General features: G+C 43.9%; 1 protein-coding gene across 1 annotated transcript in view; it reads right to left on the bottom strand.

Moving 5' to 3' along the window:
• LOC145417546 (betaine--homocysteine S-methyltransferase 1-like) overlaps nucleotides 1–23,157 on the bottom strand; it is a 67,287-nt gene that overhangs the window by 13,923 nt on the left and 30,207 nt on the right. The window contains exons 5-7 of the mRNA XM_080286255.1: nucleotides 22,795–22,954; nucleotides 12,965–13,135; nucleotides 10,795–11,023 (exon numbers count right to left, since the gene is read on the bottom strand). Of these exons, the coding sequence (XP_080142381.1) occupies nucleotides 10,795–11,023; nucleotides 12,965–13,135; nucleotides 22,795–22,954 (560 nt within the window). The remainder of the gene's footprint in view (nucleotides 1–10,794; nucleotides 11,024–12,964; nucleotides 13,136–22,794; nucleotides 22,955–23,157) is intronic.

Below are 23,157 nucleotides of genomic sequence, written 5' to 3'. Positions count from 1 at the left end.
GCTGCACCCGTGGGAACGGAAAGGCGGACAGCGTAACACGCCCTTCCCCAAGGGAAAATTTTGAGCCCTGGATCAAAATTTTCGAATCAAGACCCTGACCCCTCCCTGGATAAACAATCAGCAATTACGTTATCAATCCCTTTAATATGCCTAACTTCTAAATTGTACTCTTGCAAAAGCAAACTCCAGCGGGTCAAACGCTGGTTCTTAAATTTAAACTTGTTTAAAAACTGCAGGGAATGATGGTCTGAATAAATCTTGATCACAGGGCCAAAAGGGGGCAGGTAGACAGCAAAGTGTTGCAGAGCTAGGATAATCGCTAATAACTCCTGCTCTATGACGGAATAGTTCTTCTGGGCTCTATTAAACTTCTTTGAGAAGTATGATATGGGATGTTCAACCTGGCCCTCATCCGGCTGCATCAACACTGCTCCTACCCCTACTCGGCTAGCATCAACTGCCAGCACAAAAGATTTGTCAAAATCTGGTGCACGCAATATAGGGTGGTGGCACAGCAGAGACTTAACAGTAGTAAAAGCTTGCTCACACTCAGCTGTCCACTGCCACTTCTTATCCTTGCGCAATAAGTCAGTAAGAGGGGCAAGCACTGTGGAGTAATTCCCAATAAATCTTCTGTAATAGCCAATCATGCCCAAAAATCGCTGGAGGGCACGGCGACACTGGGGTGCTGCAAAGTTGGAAATGGCATCCACCTTAGCCCGAGGTGGAGCCACTTGCCCATGTCCTACAACAAATCCAAGATACTGGACCTTAGCGCGTACGAATTCGCACTTGTCCAAGTTGACTACTAAGCCAGCTTCCTCCAACCGCTTAATGAGCATTTCCACATGATCAAGGTGCTCCTCCCACTTGGTGTCATACACAATGACATCATCGATGTAAACGACACAATTAGGTATGCCATCCACCACTTTATCCATAAGCCTCTGGAAAGTAGCTGGAGCATTCTTCAGTCCATAAGGCATCACCTGGCACTGATATACTGCACCACTGACAACAAAGCCACTTGTTTAGCCCGTTACGTCAGCGGGACCTGCCAGTATCCTTTTACTAAGTCAAGTTTGGTGATATAAGTGGCATTTCCCACCTTGTCCACAGAGTCATCGACCCGAGGCAAGGGATAAGCATCGATCTTAGACAGTGAGTTAACTTTCCGGAAGTCCACACACAACCTAACCTTCCCATCTGGCTTCGGCTGTAAGGTAACTGGTGAACTCCACTCACTGAAACTCCTCTTGATCAATCCATGGTCCAACATATACTTGATCTCATTATCGAGAGCTTTCTGTCTGATAGGGTTGATGCGGTAGGGAGCTAATTTTACAGGCTTACTATCCCCAACGTCAATGTCATGAGTAGCCCAAGTTGTCAATCCCGGTGAATCTCCAAAAACTTTCGGATGTTTCCATAATCTGTTGCACAGCTCTTCTCGCTTTACTGGATCAAGGTGTCGCAATTTCTCCACCAGAGATGCATAACCATTGCCCTCCCATAGGTCAGCTGGTAACATCTCACCATGACTAAGCACTTCCTCCTGCTCCTCCAACTCACTACCAACCGCCAAAACTACAGGAGCGCTCTTATCCCTGGTTCCCTCGACGTCCACTCCAAAGTCACCTTCCAGGGACTGTGGCTGTAACCCTGGTTCACTACTCCCATCACCGGCACCAACAGCTCCCTCCACAGCACGTTCCTTTGATGCCACGTCCTCCCTTCCCCGTCCTTCACATCCCAGGTGAGAGACATCAGCAGTCATCCCACAATGAGAATCAACTGGGCGGTAGTATGGCTTCAACATATTAACGTGGCACAACTGAGTACTCTTCCGCCTATCTGGGGTAACAATTAGATAGTCAAGTTCCCCAACTCTCTTCTTCACAATATAAGGACCACTGAATCTAGCCGCCAGATGTTTTCCTTGCATGGGCAGCAGTGCCAAAACTTCATCTCCTTGCTTAATCTCACGACTTCTGACCTTCTTATCGTAATGAGCCTTCATTTTCGCTTGAGCCCCGATTAGATGGTCACGGGCAAGCTCTAAAGCGCAATGCAGTCTCTCCCGAGTGCGGCAGACATAGTCAAGCATGGATTCCTGGTTGCCAGATTTGTTGTTACTCCAGGCCTCTCGCACCACATCCAAGGGACCACGAACTCTGTGCCCAAACACTAACTCATTGGGTGAAAACCCTAACGACTCAGTTGGTACCTCTCTCACTGCAAACATAACAAAGGGTACCGCTAGGTCCCAATCCTTTCCACTATCATAGCAGAAGGTGCGCAGCATTGTCTTTAAGGTCTGATGATGCCTCTCCAGGGCACCTTGTGACTGCGGATGGTAGGCACTGGACAAATTGTGTTTGATGCCCAACTCTGTCATTGTCTGCTTAAACAAATTAGATGTAAAATTTACTCCATGGTCTGACTGCAACTCCTTGGGCAGGCCAAAATGAGTAAAGAACAGGATAAGTTGCTTGACTACTGACTTCGCCTGCATGCTTCTGATTGGTATAGCCTCTGGGTATCGCGTTGTAACATCCATTATGGTTAACAAATACTTGTTTCCAGCAGAAGTAGGAGGTAAAGGGCCCACGATATCAATGATTACCCGGGTAAACGGAGGTTCAACTGCAGGAATGGGAGTCAAAGGGGCCACAGGAAGAACTTGATTAGGCTTGCCCACTATCTGACACGTGTGACAGCTCTTGATGTACGCAGCAACTTGTCCCGGCATACTTGGCCACCAAAAGTTATATCTTAAGCGCTGCACTGTCTTCCTGTTTCCCAAGTGACCTGCTAAAGGTCCCTCATGTGCTAACTGTATTAACGGCACCCTATACTGCACAGGCACCACCACCTGCACTAACTCACCCACTCCTCCATCCACCGTGGCGCCAGTGGGCGTCCATCGGCGATGTAAAACATTGTCTTTAATCAGGAACTCCTCCTTACCACACTCCATACTTCTTTCTTCCCCTACTCGAGCAAACAAGGGCTTTAATGTTACATCCTCCTGTTGCTTCACCCTCAATTCTGCTGGCCCAACACCCGCCAACTCTACTGAGGACTGAGATAAGGGACTGGTCGGGACACTGGATTGCGAAGGGCGATCAATTTCAGCGTCACCTCTAGTACACTCGACAGGGGGAGGAATGTCAGACTCCACACTGACATCATCACCTCTACCCTCAACAGTGACACTCTGTTCCTCAGGCGCGTTTGACGGAGGTCCTGCATCCTCGCAGTCGACCCCAGCGTCCTGAAATTCTCCTAATTCAGTCGATGGGCTGGGTTCAGTCTCCATACAGACACACTCAACACCACCTCTAGTGTCCTGAGTGGGAAGTGGGGCAGCGCCCATGCACGCATTCCCACTCTCCTCACCCACTACAGCAACACTCTGCTCACTAGGTTCCTCCATTGGTGGCCCTGCCTCATCACAGTCGACCCCAAGAACCTGTGACTTCACCAGTTCTTCCTCCCGTGCTGCAACCTGTGCCATAGATCTTGTAATTGCACAGACCGGAAACATGGCTTCCACTTCTGCATCAACTTCAATACCAATTTCTGGGGCGTCAAAACACTTCTCTGCCACAACAACTGGTGGGGGAAGAGATGGAAATACTTTCTCCCCAGCCAGGTCGTTCCCCAGCAGAAAATCAACTCCCTCTACTGGCATTACATCAGCAACAGCTACTTGAACTGCAGCCTGAACAATGGGGCAATCGAGTTCCACATGAACATAATCATAGTATTCATCTGAGTTCATGCCTCTACACAGCACATACTTCCCTGAGTTTACAGGCCCTCCAGTCACGTTTCTGCACACAGACTGTTGTGCACAGGTATCACGAACCACAGTAACTGGATAACTGATCCCATGAATTTTCAGTGCCGTGACACATAAAAGGTTTACACCAGTCTAGGGACGATTTCTGAGGCAGTTCATCCGGAGGTGGCGTAGCATGTTGGGTAACTTTTTCAGCCTGAGCTGGCAGCGAGCACAGCCGGCTGCACTCCAGCTTTCCACAGACTTCTCCCTCACCGTTACCACTCTCCCAACTCCTCTCGTTCACCTGACTCGAACCTACAACTAGTGCCACTGGTTTGGCATTTTGGGAGGCCTTCCACTTAGGGCAGTTAGGCTTGATGTGCCCACTCTGTTTGCAAAAGTAACAAACTAGCTTCGAACTGGATACGGGGCTCTTTCTCCCAGAATTCTTTTTCTCCTCTGAACTTCCCTTGGACTGATTCACGGGAGATTTATCCCAGGCAGGGCCACTCACAGTCCTCTCCCTGGAATACTGAAAATTAGCATACTTGACCCCCATACTCCGCAAGGCAAACACCCGGTCATCAGCCCACGTTGCTGCTTCCTTCACGGTCTTAAATCTCTTCTCCCTAATTTTAACACCAATTTCTTTGTCAGCCATGTTGGTAAAATGTTCCATCAAAAGCAGTTCACGCACATCGTTATACAAAGTGGCGCTCTCACTCAGCAACCACTCGTCTAACTTCTCCAGATACCTGGCGTAGGCCATATAGGTGTCAGCAGGTCTTTTCCGAGCACCACGGAACAACAACCGATAAGCCTCTGGTCTAAGTTCATATGCCTTCAGGATGGCTGCTTTATATTCATCATAATCATCTACATCCTCAGGGCTCAACCTATTATACACTTCCGATGCTTTTCCCTTCAGCACATTAGATACCAAGCCCCCCCAGCGCTGCCTGGGCCACTCAAACTCCCTAGCCTTCTTTTCAAACCTGACAAACCATTCTGTCACCTTCAACTCATCAAATGCTGGCACTAATTTTAGACTCCTTGAGAGCCAAGTCTCCCTATCCTCTGCACGGCCTGAGGTTTGGGTATCTGAAGTAGATCTATTAGCAGTCACCTCCAAGCGAGTCTTCTCCAGCTCAAATCGCATTTTTTCACGCTGCATCTCCATCTCCCTCTCTTCTTTTGCACGCTGCATTTCCCTCTCTTCTTTTGCACGCTGCATTTCCATCTCCCTCTCTTCTTTTGCACGCTGCATTTCCATCTCCAACTTTTTCAACTCCAACTGCAACTGGGCCTCCGGTGACAAGACTCCAGGGTATATAGGAGTGGAATGAACAGCTCCAGGGAAAGCACCAGACATACCTGGGGGAACTGCTCTAAACTGGCTCGGCGGCATCATAGATGGTAATAGTGGGGTAGCGAAACGAGGCAGCTCAGCACCATAGTCAAACTCAGGGCTCACACGGGAAGTACCTTTGCTATGTGCCTCTCGTTGTTCCATATCCACAGGTGACGCAGCACGTACGCGATCTGGTGTAGACACGCGTGACTCCATGGCAACAAATCAATGGCAGTACTGAATAATGAAATACTAATGCTGACTGAGAAACTACAAACACATCAACTTCACCTCAAAGCACAGAGAACGCCAAGGTAACGATATCCTAGCAAGAAGAAGGCACTGTTAGGATATCCTGGCAGGGTCGTCACTGTTACGGTAGCGCCAGCCCGGGGCTATTACAAAAAGACAAGTCAGCCTTAGATGATCGGCCTCCACTGCGTTGCAAAAATAACGCAGACCCCGGCACTCACACTCCGCAAACTAGAGAAAAACTGCGCAACGGAAAAGTACTTACTTAAGAACGCAACACTCTGTACTTTGATAGCAAAACGGAACAGCCTACCTATAGATCTAGCCTACTATCGTCACTACCGGAAGTAATACCGCCCGAGACAGTCTACAGGAACACCTCCCACTTACTGCCGATGGTGACGACTTTCTACTTAACCCGTGTCCAAGGGGGAACGCAGTTAATAGCTCACGATGGTTCTCACTAGCCTTGTGCAGAGAGATGGGATTAAACTGTGTAGGGGTTAGGGGTGTGTGTGTATGTACGTGTGTTGGGGAACGTTAACAAAGGCAGCGAGAGGACCACGGTGAGCCAGACTGGCCCTCCAAAGACAACAAGGTCACAAAAACAAATAAAAATAACTACTTCCCTCAGTCAGCAACAAAAGAATAAAAATAAACTTAAATGAAAACGCCAGCTCGGCATAAAAAATGACTGAGGAGAGAGAGAGAGTGTACAAACACCCAACACTGAAGCTGGTTGGGAAGACACTGGACTGATGCTAGGCTCGTGTGCAGCCAAGCGTGAACGCATGAATCAGATTAATTAATAAGGAACTTAAATTCGTGCCTCTCTCTCTCTCTCTCTCCAATGAATTGGTACTTCTAATGCAAGCAAAACATTATTAAATATACTGGTAGCTCACATAAGACAATCAAAATAATGAAATGCATTCTCAGCATGGTATTAAATAAAATTGCCCCCAGTGGCAGGAACGAAAGAAACAAAAGAACTTGTAACACTCGCTAATTTAAACTCCGCGAATGAAACGGATACATACTGCATAATCCCCTAGCCCAGCTGTAACGGCTGCACCCGTGGGAACGGAAAGGCGGACAGCGTAACAATATATATATATATATATATATATATATATATATATATATATATATATATATATATATATATATATATATATGTGTGTGTGTGTGTGTGTGTGTGTGTGTGTGTGTGTGTGTAAATGATCTAGACGTTGGAATCACTAGCAGTATAAGCAAATTTGCCGATGACACAAAAATAGGGCGTATCATTAACTTGACTGACGATTGCATCAACTTACAAAATGACCTCAATTTATTGTCCAAATGGAAAAAAAAAAATGGCAAATCAAACTTAACGAAATTAGTAAGAAATCAGTAAATCACAATGCGAGAGAGATCTAGGAGTTACGGCTAGTAAACACCTAGAACCATGGCAACAATGTATCTATCTATCTATCTATCTATTGCCAGACGCCTCAATCCCGTTCGGGGTGGCCACAAACAAATCGCCTCCAAGTCGCCCTGTCCCCCGCCATTTCACTGCCCTGCTCCCAACTCACACCCCCCTCCCTCCATCTCATCCTCGGCCTCCCCCTCCCTCTTCCCCCCTCCACCTCACTCACATACACTCTCTTCGTCAGTCTTTCACCCTCCATCCTCTCCACATGGCCAAACCACCTCAGTGTGTTCCTCATAACGCTTCCTATCACATCCACATCCACACCACAACGCTCCTTTATATCCTCATTCGTCAGCCTGTCTCTCCACGTGACTCCACATGCTCCTCTTAAATAACTCATTTCCACTGCTCTCACTCTTGACTTGTGTCCTTCCAACAACGTCCAAGCTTCACTTCCGTACGTTAGAGTTGGTATCACAATACTGTCATGTAGTAACTTTTTCAATTCCATGCTCACTTCCCTGTTTCTTATCACTGCTTTCAAGGAACCAGCAACCTTTCTTCCCTGCTGTACCCTTTCAAGCACTTCACCCTCCAAACCTCCATCCTTACTCATCACACTACCCAAATACTTAAACGTACTCACATTTTCCAATTCCTCACCATCTAACCTCGCTGTACATTCACTAACTTCACCTCTCTCAAAGACCATCACTTTACTCTTCCCTACATTCACCTTTAGGTTCCGTTTCTTACACACTCTCTCAAACTCATCCACCAAGCCTTGCAGCTCCCCTTCGTCTTCACTCAACAACACAGTATCATCTGCAAACAACAGTACAGGGAGTTTCCAAACACTATCCTCTCTCACCAGGGCCACTCCAACATCCACTACCCTACTTTGTACCTCTTTTATTACCCCATCCATGTACAGATTGAACAACCATGGAGACATGACACATCCCTGTTTCAAACCAACTTTCAAAGAGAAAAATTCACTTAGTTCACCATCCACACGCACTGCAGCCTTCGCACCATCGTACATACTCTTCACAGCATTCAACAACTTCCCATCTACTCCATATATTCTTAACACTTTCCACAATCCTTGTCTATCCACCCTGTCATATGCTTTCTCAATGCGAGAAATAAAGCAAATAGGGTCCTAGGATTTATATCGCAGAGAGTGAGCAATAGGACATTTAAAATAACACTGCAACTTTATCTAGCTTTAGTAAGGCAACATTTAGATCACACTCTGCGATTTTGGTGTCCGTACTGTAGAATGGATATAGATGCTTTGAAAATGTACAGAGAAGAATGACAAAAATGACACATGGTGTTCGGAACCTTTCATATGAAGACAGACTAAAAAGACTAAATCTACACCCACTAGAAAGGCGTAGAGTAAGGAGAGACATAACTGAGGTGTTTAAGTGCATGAAGGGAATAAATATGGGAGATATTAGCAGGGTACTTGAAGGGAGCATACAAGATAGAACTACAAGTAACGGATTCAAACAAAACAAATTCCGTTTTAGTAAGGAAATAAGGTAGCAACTGATTTGGCAATACAGTAGCAGACGAATGAGATAAGCTACCTAGTAATGTAGGTGCTGTCCCTTGCATTGAGAGTTTCACCCATAGGCTAGATAAGCATATGCCAAATAAGGGGTGGGTATAAAAAAAACAAAAAAAACATACCCAGTACTAATGCATTCTTTTTCCACTTCAGGTTACACTATGATAGTCTCCTTTTCTCCTCTCAGACTTTTCTATAAAATGCCCAAGCAAGTTTTTCTATACTGCGTGGTGTTCCTTCTAACTTTTTCCTGTCGGTTCCCACCGGAGGGTTTGGAGAGCGGGGGAGAGACTTCTTCTTTGTTATCCTTATCTCATTCTAATGGTTCAGTTACTCTTCTAGGAGCTACCTAGCATGGGCCAACCGGCCTACTACAGTTATCCTCTCTTCTTACATTCTTATGTTCCCTCCACCGTGCATGTTTAGTAAGGTTTAGGTATTGTTTGGTTTGTCCATTAGACTAAGGCTAGTGATATGTTAGGTTTGTTTTTTGATAGAGCATGTTCCTCTGTCGCACTTGCGTACTTTCCTCTTTATGGAACTGTTCTCATCTTTGCAGGGAGATCAAGGATTGGCCTTCGTGGTGTGTACTGATGTAGTACTTTAGCATCGCTGTCCATATGCAGTTTTTACACGCCTGTTGATCAATGGTGAATTCAGGCACTCCAGCTGGGTGTGGAACAAAAGGATCTCATTCCGAGAGGTGGTTAGGGTTTATTGCTCTCGTAACACTGATAATAAGCAAGTAAGTTATCATTCGCCTTGAATTTCCGGGCTGCGTACCCAGGCTCCGGATCCCTACGCTCCTGAAGAGGTTATACTAGATGGATGATGGACTAGAACAAGATGTTCAGATGTAAATGGTTGAAAAGGCCAACAAATAGCTGTCGTTATTTTTATTCTTATATTTTATATTTTCTTCTCATTAGTAGCCTATTTTATTAAACCTTTGGGTTAATTCTACTTATGCCTACTGTTGGTAAACATAATGAAGTTAGGAGCTCCATACTGTAACTTTGGCTTATATACCAGCGATTCACAGCCAAATATCCACCAAAAACAAACACAGACAAAAAGGAGCACTCATAGAGTGCAACAGCTGTATCCTACAATTGGTGTAAGGGTCAAAATTTTGACTGTGCCGTGACCTTGACCTTCGGACGATTGTTCTCAAAATCAGATCACTTCATCCTCGACATTTCCATCAAATCCGGCCAAAATGAGATAAAAATGTCGAGTCGACCCTGCGCTGTGAATTGACCTTTGAATTATTGTTTTGAATATTAAGTTACTTCACTCTTTGCTGACCCTCAACCCTCCCGCCAAGTCTGGTTCAAAATCACTTCACAGCTATTTGTCATTAGGTTGAATACCTAATCTTGCCCCGAGTCCTTGACTTTAACTTATTTTTCTCAAAATCAGTTCAACTGAACCTTAGCTGGCCTTTAATCCATCCAACAAGCTTGGTTTAAATAGGCTCAAGCAGAGCTGACCTTGCCATGTAACCTTGGCCTTTGACCTGGTGTTTTTATATTGTTCTCAACGTCAAATCACTGCAGCTTTGGCTGACCCTCAATGCTTCTATAAAGTTCTGCACATTTCGGATCAAAACTGAGTTGTAGTGTTCAGAGAGAGAGAGAGAGAGAGTGAGTGAAATAATATATCCTCTTGTTTTGCCCACGGATGTGAAAAACCATTATTATGCAACAGGGGCGCACCGGGGGAGGGGAGGGGCAAGGCGGCCATTGCCCCCCCCCCCGAAATTTCCTTCCTTGTAAGAAACTAAATACACTAATAGTCGCTTTATAAAATCATGATTTTTTCTAGCCACAATTTTCATTTTTATGCCCCCCCCCCCAGAAAAATATTCCTGGGTGCGCCCCTGCTATGCAATCTTTTTGTAGTTTAATCTTAATTCATTAAGCTTAGAAAATCCCCCTGGTTGTGGAGGGGTTCTAGATCAAAGTCTGTCCAAATTGGATATAATCGTCTTGAGATAATTCGAAGAAAATGAAAAACATCCTTGGGCCGATGGGGTGAAAAGCAAGGTGGAGGCATAACTGCGGGAGAGTGTAAGGGAGTTTGCCAGACAGAAAAAGAACAAGGCGGAGAAACAAGGTGGGAGAAGGAAGGAAGAAGTTGGGCGTTTGGAACAAGGTCAATAGAATAGTTTGGAGACGGCGAGAACGCATTATACATGAAGGTCCAGGGCTGAATGGGTTAAAAAGACAAATCAGCTAACCTGACACGGAAAAGGATGACGTACTAAGTTTTAAATCCTCACTAAGGTTATTTTTCACTTACTGTTGACCATTTCCGCTGGCGGTTTTTAGTACAAATAGCGACATTATTGCGGTGACGACATCAGTAATGCTTACATAAAAGACAAATAAACCAACCTAGCACGAAGAAAGTCCGCAGTACTGAGTCTGAGATCCTCGCCCCAGGGTTTGTGCTTTTCACTCGCTGCCGGCCATTTCCCCCTCTCTGTGGCCAGCTCCTCCGCAATGGCGCGGATGTGGTAGGCCTCGAACCCGCAGCAACCTCCAATGTACCTCACGCCCATTTCGTAGGCGGCGCGGGCATACTTGTGCACGTCAAACCTTGTGAGTACTCGTGCCTCCATCGCTGCTGACAAAGACGACACGTACAGTACAACCATATGCAAAACTTGGACGACAATCCTCTGCCAGCTTTATGTCCTGCCTTACATAATCGTCATCCCCCTTCCCCCCGACTACAGAGAATATCCTCCCATCATATACTCTTCTGCTGTGTGCTTCATATTGTTATAACATATACTTTAAGCAACATCTTCCATTCCATTGCCACAAGTACATGAGACGTGTCGGCATGCATTTGCTCACAGTTGTACATTACGAATCGACTTAAGGCTAAAGGACCATTTTAGTATGGTGTTATTATTACTGTGTGTGTGTGTGTGTGTGTGTGTGTGTGTGTGTGTGTGTGTGTGTGTGTGTGTGTGTGTTGTTGTTGTTGTTGGAAAAATGGCGAAAACTAGCAAGTCTGTTTTACAGGCAGCTGAGGAACTTTTCGCGTTATAAACAAAGGCAACTGGGCAAATTTAACAAATTTCTAATATCTAAGAGGAAGTTACAACAAAGGAGTTCTTCTGGAGAGCTTAGGGATAAGAGGACCTTCTCTACCAGAATGTCAGTAGATACTCTATGCTGGGATGGACCGAAAACGCCTGTTAGCTTTGCCATACAAAAATCTTCGTAACTCTTTGTAACATATTAAAGAAATATGTACATAAACCTGAAAAAGTACAAAAGATGGCCAAAAGGATGATACCAAGCTTGAGAGAGTTGTGTAATGAGAGGCAGAAGCTAAAGTTCCTAACCTTAGTGAGAGAGAGAGAGAGAGAGAGAGAGAGAGAGAGAGAGAGAGAGAGAGAGAGAGAGAGAGAGAGAGAGAGAGAGAGAGAGAGAGAGAGAGAGAGAGAGAGATTATAAGGTTTAAAATGTTAGAGGGTTGGAAAAAGTGGACAGAGAGGATCATTTTGTGAAAGATGGAGAAGGCAAAAGAGGACATGAATATGAACCAAGAATGATTAGATATATAATGTAAAAAAAGAAAGTTTAGTTCCCAGACAGGAGATTACTATATAAATACTTGATGCAGTCTGGATGGGGACGTGGTGTGAGGAATGAACATGTGTGTTCAAAATCATATTGAATAAACGTACACATGGACATATGACAGCACGACCCTTGCTAAAATCCAGTATCTTTATCATCATCCTCAGCCTGCGTTACTCCACTACAGGGCAACACCTCTCTCTCTCTCTCTCTCTCACTTTTATTTAATCTGACCCATTGGCTGTCAGCCTTTCCATCCGGCCCCAGCGAATTCACTAATCACATTTTGCCATCTTATTCTCTGTCTGCCTCTTTCGCAATCCATCTCGGGGTTGTCACTCCGTTATCCAGGTTGTCCACGTTTTATCTGAAGAACTGACCTGCCCACATATTTTTTTTTTTTAACTGTAAAGCTTATCCTCTATTTTCGTTTGATCTCTTATCGAAGAAACTCTCCTTTTCTCTCTCTCTGTGAGCTCTAACATAATGTTTCCTAACTTTACGTTCCAGAAAAATGTTAGACTCCACATTTCAGGTCCGCAAGTAAAGCGAGCATTATGTTCCTGTCTTTGCCCATACTGTATGTGCATATCCCTGCAGTCATTTTACCAAACACGCTCCATCCTATTCTTGGTTTGATTTGTCATTGGCTGAATAACCTGTCATGGGTGTACGTAGTCCTTAATGCATTCTGGTTCTTCATCTCCTGAGTACCGGTATATTGGAAGGGCATGAACATGTCTGTTAAACATAATTTTCGTCTTCATTTTCATTTTTCAAGGCAACCTTCAGATTTTTCCTGTTCAGATCGGCTATAATTTACTGTAGTTTCTCCTCTGGTCCACCGAAATCCAAGATAGTTCAGCAGCTCTAAGTATGTTCACTTTGGTGAAATTGTACCACCTTGTCTGTATCTCTCTCTGTATACAACAACTAGGTAAACACACACACACACACACACACTAACCAAATGGGAATTCGGGACAGGCGGCGTATCCCAGCCTGCCCACACCTGGCACATGGAACCCATTCGGCTGCGTCATCAGATACGGCTTAAGTCCCTCTGCGTCCAGGGCCTCCTTCATGGCCGTCATCGTCCGCAGTATGGTGTCGGGGTCGTACTTACAATTCAGGCCCACTGAGGAAAAGAAAATTGTTATTATTTTGAACTGACGGATATATACGAATAAGTACTGAGTGTGACTGAAAGAAAGGGGAGGGGGATTTCGGGGAGCAAAGGAAATTAAATGGGTCTGGGTCGTACTTGCGACTGAGACCAACAATGAGGAAATGGTGATTTATTTATTTATTTATTTTTATTTTGGTTAATTATTTACTTATTGCAATGAGCCTGACCTGAACTTGCGGCTTAAACCCTCTGCGGAGTGACTCAGATATGGTGAGGCCCAAATGAATTTGCTTTAGATAAAAAAAAAAAAAAAAAAAAAAAAACATGCAGTGTAGATCCCCTACGGAATTAGTGGGATATGGTGAGCCAAACTGAAGTTACGGCTGAACGTCACTCAGGAACAGGAAATATGCAGAGGCCTGAGCAAACTTGCAACTGATACCTAACTTGCACATGAGGTCCACGGCGAAAAAAAAGGGGGGGGGGGGGCAGTGTTTGGGATACAGTGTTGCCAACCCAAATATATACTTCATAGTGAACTCACATTTAAGTTGCAGTTCGTACCGAATCATGCATTTTAACAAGTAACTGACACTGAACTAGTGAGCATTTGATACTGAACTTACGGTAGCCACCCAACTTGTAACTAGAACCGAATTAACTATTGAGATGGAACCTGCAATGATAGAATTTGCAATTGATACCGAACTTGTTGCTGCCACTAACTTGCAATTACGTACGTGCAGTTAACACAGACCATACAACTGACATGGATCTTGTAATTAAAAGCTACTGCTTACCCTAAAATAGTGAAAATTAACTTTTTTTTTTTTTTACTCTCCTTACAAGTAATATTATGTGAAATATACATATCCTGCTCCTCACTTCCAGCCAGAGGAGGCATTCAAAGTGCACCATGTCATAAGACACACTAAGCTGTTTTCTTTTATAATCTTTCTTGTTGGATAAAACTATTGCATTTATTATCTGACATGAGAGTGTGACAGTATGGGAGTATGGATGTATAAGTGCAGGAGTAGGTGAGAATGAGACGGCAAAAGTAGGAGTGTGTATAGCTGTGAGTAAAAGATGGAAGAAGAACATAAGAGAGTATGGATCAACTGGGTCAAGGATTATGTGGATAAGATTGAAAGTTGGAATACAAATGTGGGCGATTGTGTGTGTGTATGCGCCAACGCAAGATCGTGCAAGCAGAGTGAGAGAAGAGTTCTGGACAAATGTGGAAGTGTGCCTGGAAAAGTTTGGAAGGAATGAGAGAGTGTTTTTGATCGGTGATATGAATGGTAAAGTAGGGAATGTGAAGGTGGATGGAATAGTTGGTGAGTGGGGTGTGCCTGCTGAGACAGATGAGAATGGCAGTGCGTTAGTGGACATTTGTGCCGGGAGGGGGTTGGTGATAGCCAATACCCTCTTCAGGCACAAAATGATCCACAGGTATACATGGCGAGTGATGAGAAGGGTGGGTGGTGAACTGAATGAAAGGAAGGCAATGATTGATTATGTGTGCATGGATGAAAGGATGCGAAGACGTGTAATGGATGCAAGAGCTTATAGAGGATGGGGGAGTGGACTTTCCTACCACTGCTTGGTGGTGGCCAGAATAAAGATCCAAATAAGATGGAGAAATAGAAGAACAGAAGGACGGGAAGAAGGAATATTTGCATGGAGAGTGGAAAGGTTACAAGAGGATGAGAAAAAGGCAGAATATAAAAGGGAAGTGGAGGAACGATTGGACAAATATGAATTGGAGCAGATGGGGGACGTGGAAGGCGTGTGCAGGATATTCACATAAGAAATATGTGCAGCATGTGATGTGGTGTGTGGGATGAAGAAAAGACGGAGGGGGGTGCAAGGAACAGCGTGGTGGAATGAAGAGGTGAGACAGGCTATGGCACAAAAGAAGAAAACATACAATGAATGGATGAGAAATAGGGGCGTAGAAGAAGTTGACAGGCGGAAGAGAGAGTTATATGTAGAAAGAAAGAGAGAGGTGAAAAGATTAGTAAGAAGAGAGTGGATGAGGAATTTGGAAGGAACTTGAGTGTGAAGTGGAGGGACTGTAAGAAAATGTTCTGGAAAAAGGTGAAAAGAGTAAGACAGGGTGGAAGTGAAGTTAGCAGGGGAGTGAGAGATAAAAATGGTGGATAACTTGTGGACAAGGGAGAAAAAGTGAGCGGTTGGAGAGAACACTTTAAGGAATTGTTGAACATAGAGGATGGAAGTAATGCGAGTATAAGTGGCTGGGGAATGGCTGGGAGAAGAAGGGAGGTGAGAAGACAAGAAGAAATCAGTAGGATAGAAGTTGTGGAAGCAATGAAGAAAGTTAAACTGGGGAAAGCCCCAGGAATTGATGGACTGTGTGGTGAAATGCTGAAGTATGGGGGAGAGATAGTAGTAGAATGGATGTGGAAGATGTGCAGATTGGCCTGGGAGGAAGGTAGAATCCCGGAGGATTGGAAGTCAGGTACAATTATTCCCTTGTACAAAGGAAATGGGGAAAAAGAAGTGTGTGGTAATCATAGGGGCATCTGTCTTCTTAGTATAATAGGAAAAGTGTATGGTAGGATACTTATTGACAGAGTTAGAGAAAGAAAAGAGGAATTAGTTGGAGAAGAACAGGAAGGCTTTAGGAAGGGAAGAGGTTGTGTAGATCAGATATTTATTCTTAGATCTTTAGTGGAAAAGTTTCTAGAGAAGGGAAAGAAGTTGTATGCGACTTTCGTGGATTTGGAGAAAGCATATGACAAGGTCGATAGACAAGGATTGTGGAAAGTATTAAGAATATATGGAGTAGATGGGAAGTTGTTGAATGCTGTGAAGAGTTATGTATGATGGTGCTGGGGCTGCAGTGCGTGTGGATGGTGAACTGAGTGAATTTTTCTCTTTGAAGGTTGGGTTGAAACGTGTATGTGGCATGTCTCCATGGTTGTTCAATCTGTACATGGATGGGGTAATAAAACAGGTACAAGGTAGGGTAGTGGATGTTGGAGTGGCCCTGGTGAGAGAGGGTAGTGTTTGGAAACTCCCTGTACTGTTGTTTGCAGATGATACTGTGTTGTTGTGTGAAGACGAAGGGGAGCTGCAAGGCTTGGTGGATGAGTTTGGGAGAGTGTGTAAGAAACGGAATCTAAAGGTGAATGTAGGGAAGAGTAAAGTAATGGTCTTTGAGAGGTGAAGTCAGTGAATGTACAGCAAGGTTGGATGGTGAGGAATTGGAAAATGTGAGTACGTTTAAGTACCTGGGTGGTGTGATGAGTAAGGATGGAAGTTTGGAGGGTGAAGTGCTTGAAAGGGTACAGCATGGAAGAAAGGTTGCTGGTTCCTTGAAAGCAGCGATAAGAAACAGGGAAGTGAGCATGGAAGTGAAAAAGTTACTACATGACAGTATTGTGATACCAACTCTAACGTATGGAAGTGAAGCTTGGATGTTGTTGGAGGGACACAAGTCAAGAGTGAGAGCAGTGGAAATGAATTATTTAAGAGGAGCCTGTGGAGTCACATGGAAAGATAGGCTGACAAATGAGGATATACCGGAACATTGTGGTGTGGATGTGGATGTGATAGGAAGCGTTAAGAGGAACATACTGAGGTGGTTTGGCCATGTGGAAAGGATGGAGGGTGAAAGACTGACGAAGAGAGTGTATGTGAGTGAGGTAGAGGGGGGGAGAGGGAAGGGGAGACCGAGGATGAGATGGAGGGATGGGGTGGAGAGGTATATAAGAGAGGGGTTTGTGAGTTGGGAGCAGGGCAGTGAAATGGCGGGGGACAGGGCGATGTGGAGGTGATTTGTTTGTGGCCACCCAGAACGGGATTGAGGCGTCTGGCAATAGATAGATAGATGGATATTTCAGTATGTGCATAATCAGTTTCGGGAGGAGTCACAGCATGAAGCTCCCGCCAAACACGTTTCACATATCAATGGTGCGGTGTGTTAATTTTGTCCTCATCCCTGCATCAATTATAGTTTTATTACATATAGCTGCAATTTTTCTCAAATTTCATGGTTATCAATGTTCAGATAGCGACGATTATGTGAGCTGAACCTCATACCCCCACCCCCACCCACATTCTCTCTCTCTCTCTCTCTCTGTTAATCAATCTATCAGTCAATCAATCTATCAATCATTCATTCTATCTATGTACATATATATTGTTACGTCTCAGTCCCACACTGCCACAGGCTCCAACAACAACAGCACAGTATACGAAGGACCATGATATATAGACTCTTCGTCTATATATCATGGGAAGGACGTTGTCCAGTGAGTTGTTCTTCCGAGAGGCAGCCTTTCGGTGTACAGCACACAAGATCAGCTGAGGCGAACATAGTACACACTGGCTTCTTAAGATCACTGTCCTTATTTTCCAAGTACAGTAAGTACACTTAACCCATCACGTCCCGAGCTATTTCGCACCTCTGACACCCCCTAATCCCGAGGTATTTTCAAAATGTTTTTTTTGGCTAAAACCTCCGCTTTTGATGAGAAACATCGAAAATTCATAAAGAAATTGCTCACCTGAGGTTTAAAATACTCGATCCAGGTACCAGTACCTCCTTACCTGACTGGGATCTCTAAAAGGCTGACACCAAAGAAAACGAGTTCTATGAGAGGGTAACTATTTCACACCACTCATAAACGGTATTTACTTATTTACTTGGTACGAACTTATATGTAGTACAAGAGTATATTGGTTTTCAAACAGTAATATAGGCATTATAAGCATTGTTTCACTCACTAACTCATCACCATACCTGACCTTCTTTTGCCACATTACCTGATCATTATTTCTGATTGTTTCTTCCTCTAATGCTATGTAAACTTTGTCCTCCACATTGTCATCGATTGGGGAATCACTCTGGTCCTGAATGTCTTTACTGGCCAGGCCACTGATAACAGGTGAATTGCTGAGACAATGGCATGAGGGGGGGAGGGGGGAGGTTATGCGGTGTAAGGCATTGTCCCTGCTTGGCATCTTGAAGAGGAATAGAGGTAGGTGTCCCGTGTATATGTACGAAAAATCACACGCGAAATTTGAAAATTGTGCAAATTAGGGACCTTGCAATTGCACGACGTACCAGTACGTCGCCAGGACTGGCAAATGCAAAATGTTGCAACGTACCCATACGTTGACGAAACGGGGCGGGTTAATGCTTTCCAACTTCACTGTTTTCACAAGCACTGGAGCTATACAAACTTTACTAACTGCAATTACACTTAATACATGACAACAACACTTCACTATTTTCACAAGTACCGATGATATACAAACTTCAGTAACACTTCATTGTTTGCCAACAACACTTCACTATTTTCACAGGTACCAAAAGTGTACTAACTGCACTGACACTTAACTACACTCAAATTGCACTGAAAACCGACTGAACTGCTCTAGTCTCTTCCCTATCCTTATATGAGCTTGAATTGTTCTAGAATGATCTACATTCTACGAGAAGCAACAGTTGCCAACTCGGAGATATCCAAAACATGCCAGAGTATATTTACACTGCATAACATTGTAAATTATTTAGCATACAAACTTAAATTAAATTAAATAATTTAACAATCATATAAATAAAACATTATGAAGAAAAAAGAGCACAAATATTAATGCATAACTTACAAAACGATTACACTCACAAACAGCAGGCTAACTGGCAACTCTGACTCATACCGGAACTACGGTAAACATTGGGAATTTTCCAGAACAATCTAGCTAGCAATCCAGCTTCTCAAGAATATATATATATATATATATATATATATATATATATATATATATATATATATATATACTCACTTTGGAGCTGGCTTATTTTTCATGTTTATTTCGACGGATTTAGTTGCTGGCTTATTTTTCATGTTTATTTCGACGGATTTAGTTGCGACATTCACAGCTTATGCCACACACATTGCTCTGCATACTGAAATATTCATGGCATGTGGTATTCTCATAACTACAATACTGCTGGTTTAATACCATAACTTTTACAGGTTAGTCTCTCTCTCTCTCTCTCTCCTTCAGAATTTTGTATTATTACATAATAACTGCTTGGCGTAAGAATCATTTTGATCACAAAGGACTTAGAAACAAAATAATGTTTATATATTTATAACATCTGTATATGAATTGTATCATGATGTTGAGGTGGTTTTAGGGTTTTTCGTAAAATAATGGACTCTGAATACACTACTTTGCAGGAAATGTAATAATGGATATTTTGCAATATAAATCGATAATCCAAGAACCAAATAGGAAAAAAGTCTGATTACTGGCATATGGGATCACAAATCAAACATAAATCAAACTAAAAATTGTGAAGGGTTTGGCTAAATTAGGCATAAAGTAAACTAAAAATTCTGAAGATTTGGGTGAACAATGTTTTGTAAACCTACATTCATACAATGCACATAAACAGCAAATTTCACCTCAGTAAATATAAAGGTAAATGTCCACTTAGGAGATGATGGTAACTGAATTGATATTACGGGACCACAACTAAAAATGAAACATAGCTTGTAACAGACTGGAACAAGTATGTCGGTGATTGAGTTTATGATGCCAGATAATGGAGATACTGCTTGAGGTAACATGTAGTTGACACTCAGTGCATAAATGATGGATGAAGCGTTACATGTACAGTTGGAGGCTGAGGGTAGAGATGGTGGTGGTGTTAGAGGTTGAAGGTAGTAATGGTTATAGTGTTAGAGGATGTGGTAGTTGAAAACACAGTGATGGATATTCAGAGTAACTCTTGAAGACAGTGGTGGTAATGCTCAAGGCTGAGAATAATGCTGAACCGTTGGTGGTGGCGTCATGCTGAAGAATGTTGTCAGAGATAGTGATGGTAGTTGATGGTCTTCGTTGTGATGGTGATAGCTGTGACATCATTAATAAGTAAAGACTAACGGCGATATTTTATAAAATTTAAAGCAACAAAGAAATCTGGTGATAGTGTTGGAGGTTTGAAGTATATACCGGTACATGAGTGGAGATGGGACTGTTGAGGAATGTGTGTGGAGTGCAGAGGGTGAAGAGGATAATGAATGATGTGATTCATGAAAGATGCGGAATAAGGAAGTCTGTGGACACCATGATTCGAGAGAGTGTGTGGAGAGGTTGGGTATCGGTAGGGTGGTGAAAGGGGTGTATCTGAGCGAATTTGAAGGTGGAAGGAGGTGTGGTGGGTCAGAGGGAGGGTGGATGGTTGTGGTGGGTGGGTGTGTGAGAAAGAGAGGTAGCCTACATAAGCTGGTGAGGCTAGGGAGTTGACAAGAGATTGAGTTGGCTGGATGAATTTAGTTTGGCGCCCCCTTTTGACTTGATATTTATCGGACTGAATTCTGTTGGATGCGAAGCTGTGTGTGGAATAAGTTGTACCCTATTCAGTGGAGCCAGGATTGCAGGGGCTGGAATGGTGAATGGATGGGAGTGTGGCTCATTCAATTGGGCAAGCTTTGGTTGGTGTTTCGTTCCATTTTTTTTTTTTTTCTGACTGTGGACCCTGCCCACCTCACCCCACCCTAGGGTGGAAAAAATGTGGATGAAGACGACGACGATGACGATGATGATAATGAATATATCATCCCGTATCATTTTCCCAAATGCAGGTGGGATGAAGTAGGGTCCAGGGAACAAGGAAAAAGAAAGAAAATGACGGTGGAGGAATTAAACATGAAGAATGCCCAGTGAAGTGGGACGTCCACCCATTCATTCATCTTTCAAGCCCTAGGAATCCTGCCTTCACCTAATTGGTACACCTTTCCACACGTAGCTTTATAATTGCCTATTAGACTGAATCAATCCAACGAATATCCATACATAAAAGGGATTCAAAGCGCTTGTCATGCGCTCCTCCGTACAAAACTGATCCAGCCAATTCGATCCCTAGTCAGTTCCCTTGCCTCGTCAGTTTCCACGTTCTCTTTCTCACGCATTGACTATGTCTATGCACTTTCTTCTTGGCATACCAGGCCTCCACGTACCTTCAACTCACTCATATATCCCATTTCACTACCCTCTTTATACCCTGTTTACACCCTTTCTCTCCATATGATCATATACTGTGTGTGTGTGTGTGTGTGTGTGTGTAGCAGCCGTGGCTCAGTGGGTTAGAGCGCTCCGCTCTGACCGAAGGGTCGGAGGATCGAATCCACCCAAGGGTCATTGGTAGACACCAGGAAGGGCATCCGGTCATAAAATGCTACACGCTCCAGTCCAAAGTCCTCTACCCAGGGGCAACGCCTTAGTCCTTCGGGGATACCTGGCGTAAATCCAAATTATATATATAACTAGAAGCCATCTCACGATGGGATTTCACCATCCCTATAGCCGGAAGTTTTCCCTCGGCACATAATTTTGCACCTCCATTTCTGATTTGACGCAAATTCAGAATGAAAAACACACACAAACAAAGCCAGCCAGCCAACCTCACAAATGAAAACATTACCACTCCGCTCGCTTCGCAACGCAGGTGGTAAGCGAGCAAAGTGGTAATGTTTACCCATCCACGCCTCGGAGGGGCTCGGGGACGGGTATTGTTTTCACTCGGTTTGTTTGTCTGTCTGTTGTTTGTTTGTCTGTCCTTCTGTCCGTTAACAACTTTACACGAATACTACTGGTGCGATTTTGGTTAAAATAACGGGGATGGTGGGCTATGACCTTCTGATCACCTGAGTAAATTTTGGGCCAAACTGGGCCAAGGCTCAGGCTGTAGGCCCGAAAAATGTAAATAATAAAAAAGGGGGAATGGTCAATAATAGTATTTTTTTCGCCATAACTCCTTTCAAATTCGTCATATCGACATGAAACCAAAACCAAAAGGTGCATTTTTCAAATCTGCATCCTATAACATGCCTCATTACATCAACGGGGTCACCCCCATTTAGCGATAGGGGGTAAATGTCAGGTAGGTCGGGCCTAAAATTTCAAATGGGCATAATATCATCAGTTTTCACCCAATTTACTCCATATTTGATATGTGACATCTTTGACTAGATATCTTGTTGCGTTTATACGTCAGCACTAAAATGACTAACGGGAAAGGGTTCGTTGTTCCTTGGCACCGCTTCTTGTTTCAGTTGTGAGGTTGGCTGGCTGGCTTTGTGTGTGTGTGTGGGGGGGGGTAAACAAGATATCTCATGAACGGCTTGATCTATCAACATGAAACTTTCAGAGTATCAAGATATGACCAAAATCTTGGCCGAGTTCGAAAATGATCACTCGAGGTCAATGTCAAGTTCGCCAAAGGTGAACTAGTTGATCTTCGGTAGCCCTTTTGGGAACCTTTTCCTTGACCCCGAGAGCCCATTTTCGAACTCGTCCAAGACTTTGGCCGTATCTTGATACCCTGAAAGTTTCATGTTGATAACTCAAACCGTTCATAAGATATTATGTTTACCCACTCATAAAGCCAGCCAGCCTCAAAACTGAAAACATTATCACTCCGCTCGATTCGCAACGCGGGTGGTAATAACGCTTTCAGACAAACAAAGAATCCTGCTCAGGGCGACTTATGATTGCTGCGATGTTGATATACTGTATGTGTAAGGATGAATGCCGATTTTAAGTATAAGGATTGCTGATAAAATGTAAACATGTTGATACATCTGACATGGAGATAAAATTGATGAGGGTTGACCACGTACCAACTTTGGCCCCAGCCCTGGCCATCCTGACGGCACACTGGCCCGGGGAAACCTTGGCCAGGTCCCCCTTTTCCCCGATGGCCATGGTGGCAGACACGACAAGGCCAGTCTTGACTGCCTCCTCTATAGCCCACTCCATCTCCTCAACGTACTCAAAGAACTGTGAAATAGAAAGATAGATAGATAGATGAACAGTGAGACAGATAGATGGACAGATACATAAATAGATGGATAGATAAATAGACAGATATAGATACAGTATACGTAGATACTTAAAAAGATGGGTGGCTTAATGGACAGAGAGCCAGATGTAGAGATACCGTCACATATAAGGATACATCGGTGGACTGATGGATAAGATGA

Source organism: Coenobita brevimanus, chromosome 110 (assembly GCF_032717465.1).
Source record: "Coenobita brevimanus isolate Jiangsu-jjx chromosome 110, ASM3271746v2, whole genome shotgun sequence".
Taxonomy (NCBI): domain Eukaryota; kingdom Metazoa; phylum Arthropoda; class Malacostraca; order Decapoda; family Coenobitidae; genus Coenobita; species Coenobita brevimanus.
Note: the sequence above shows the minus strand (reverse complement) of the source record. Positions and strands in the feature narration are given on the sequence as shown.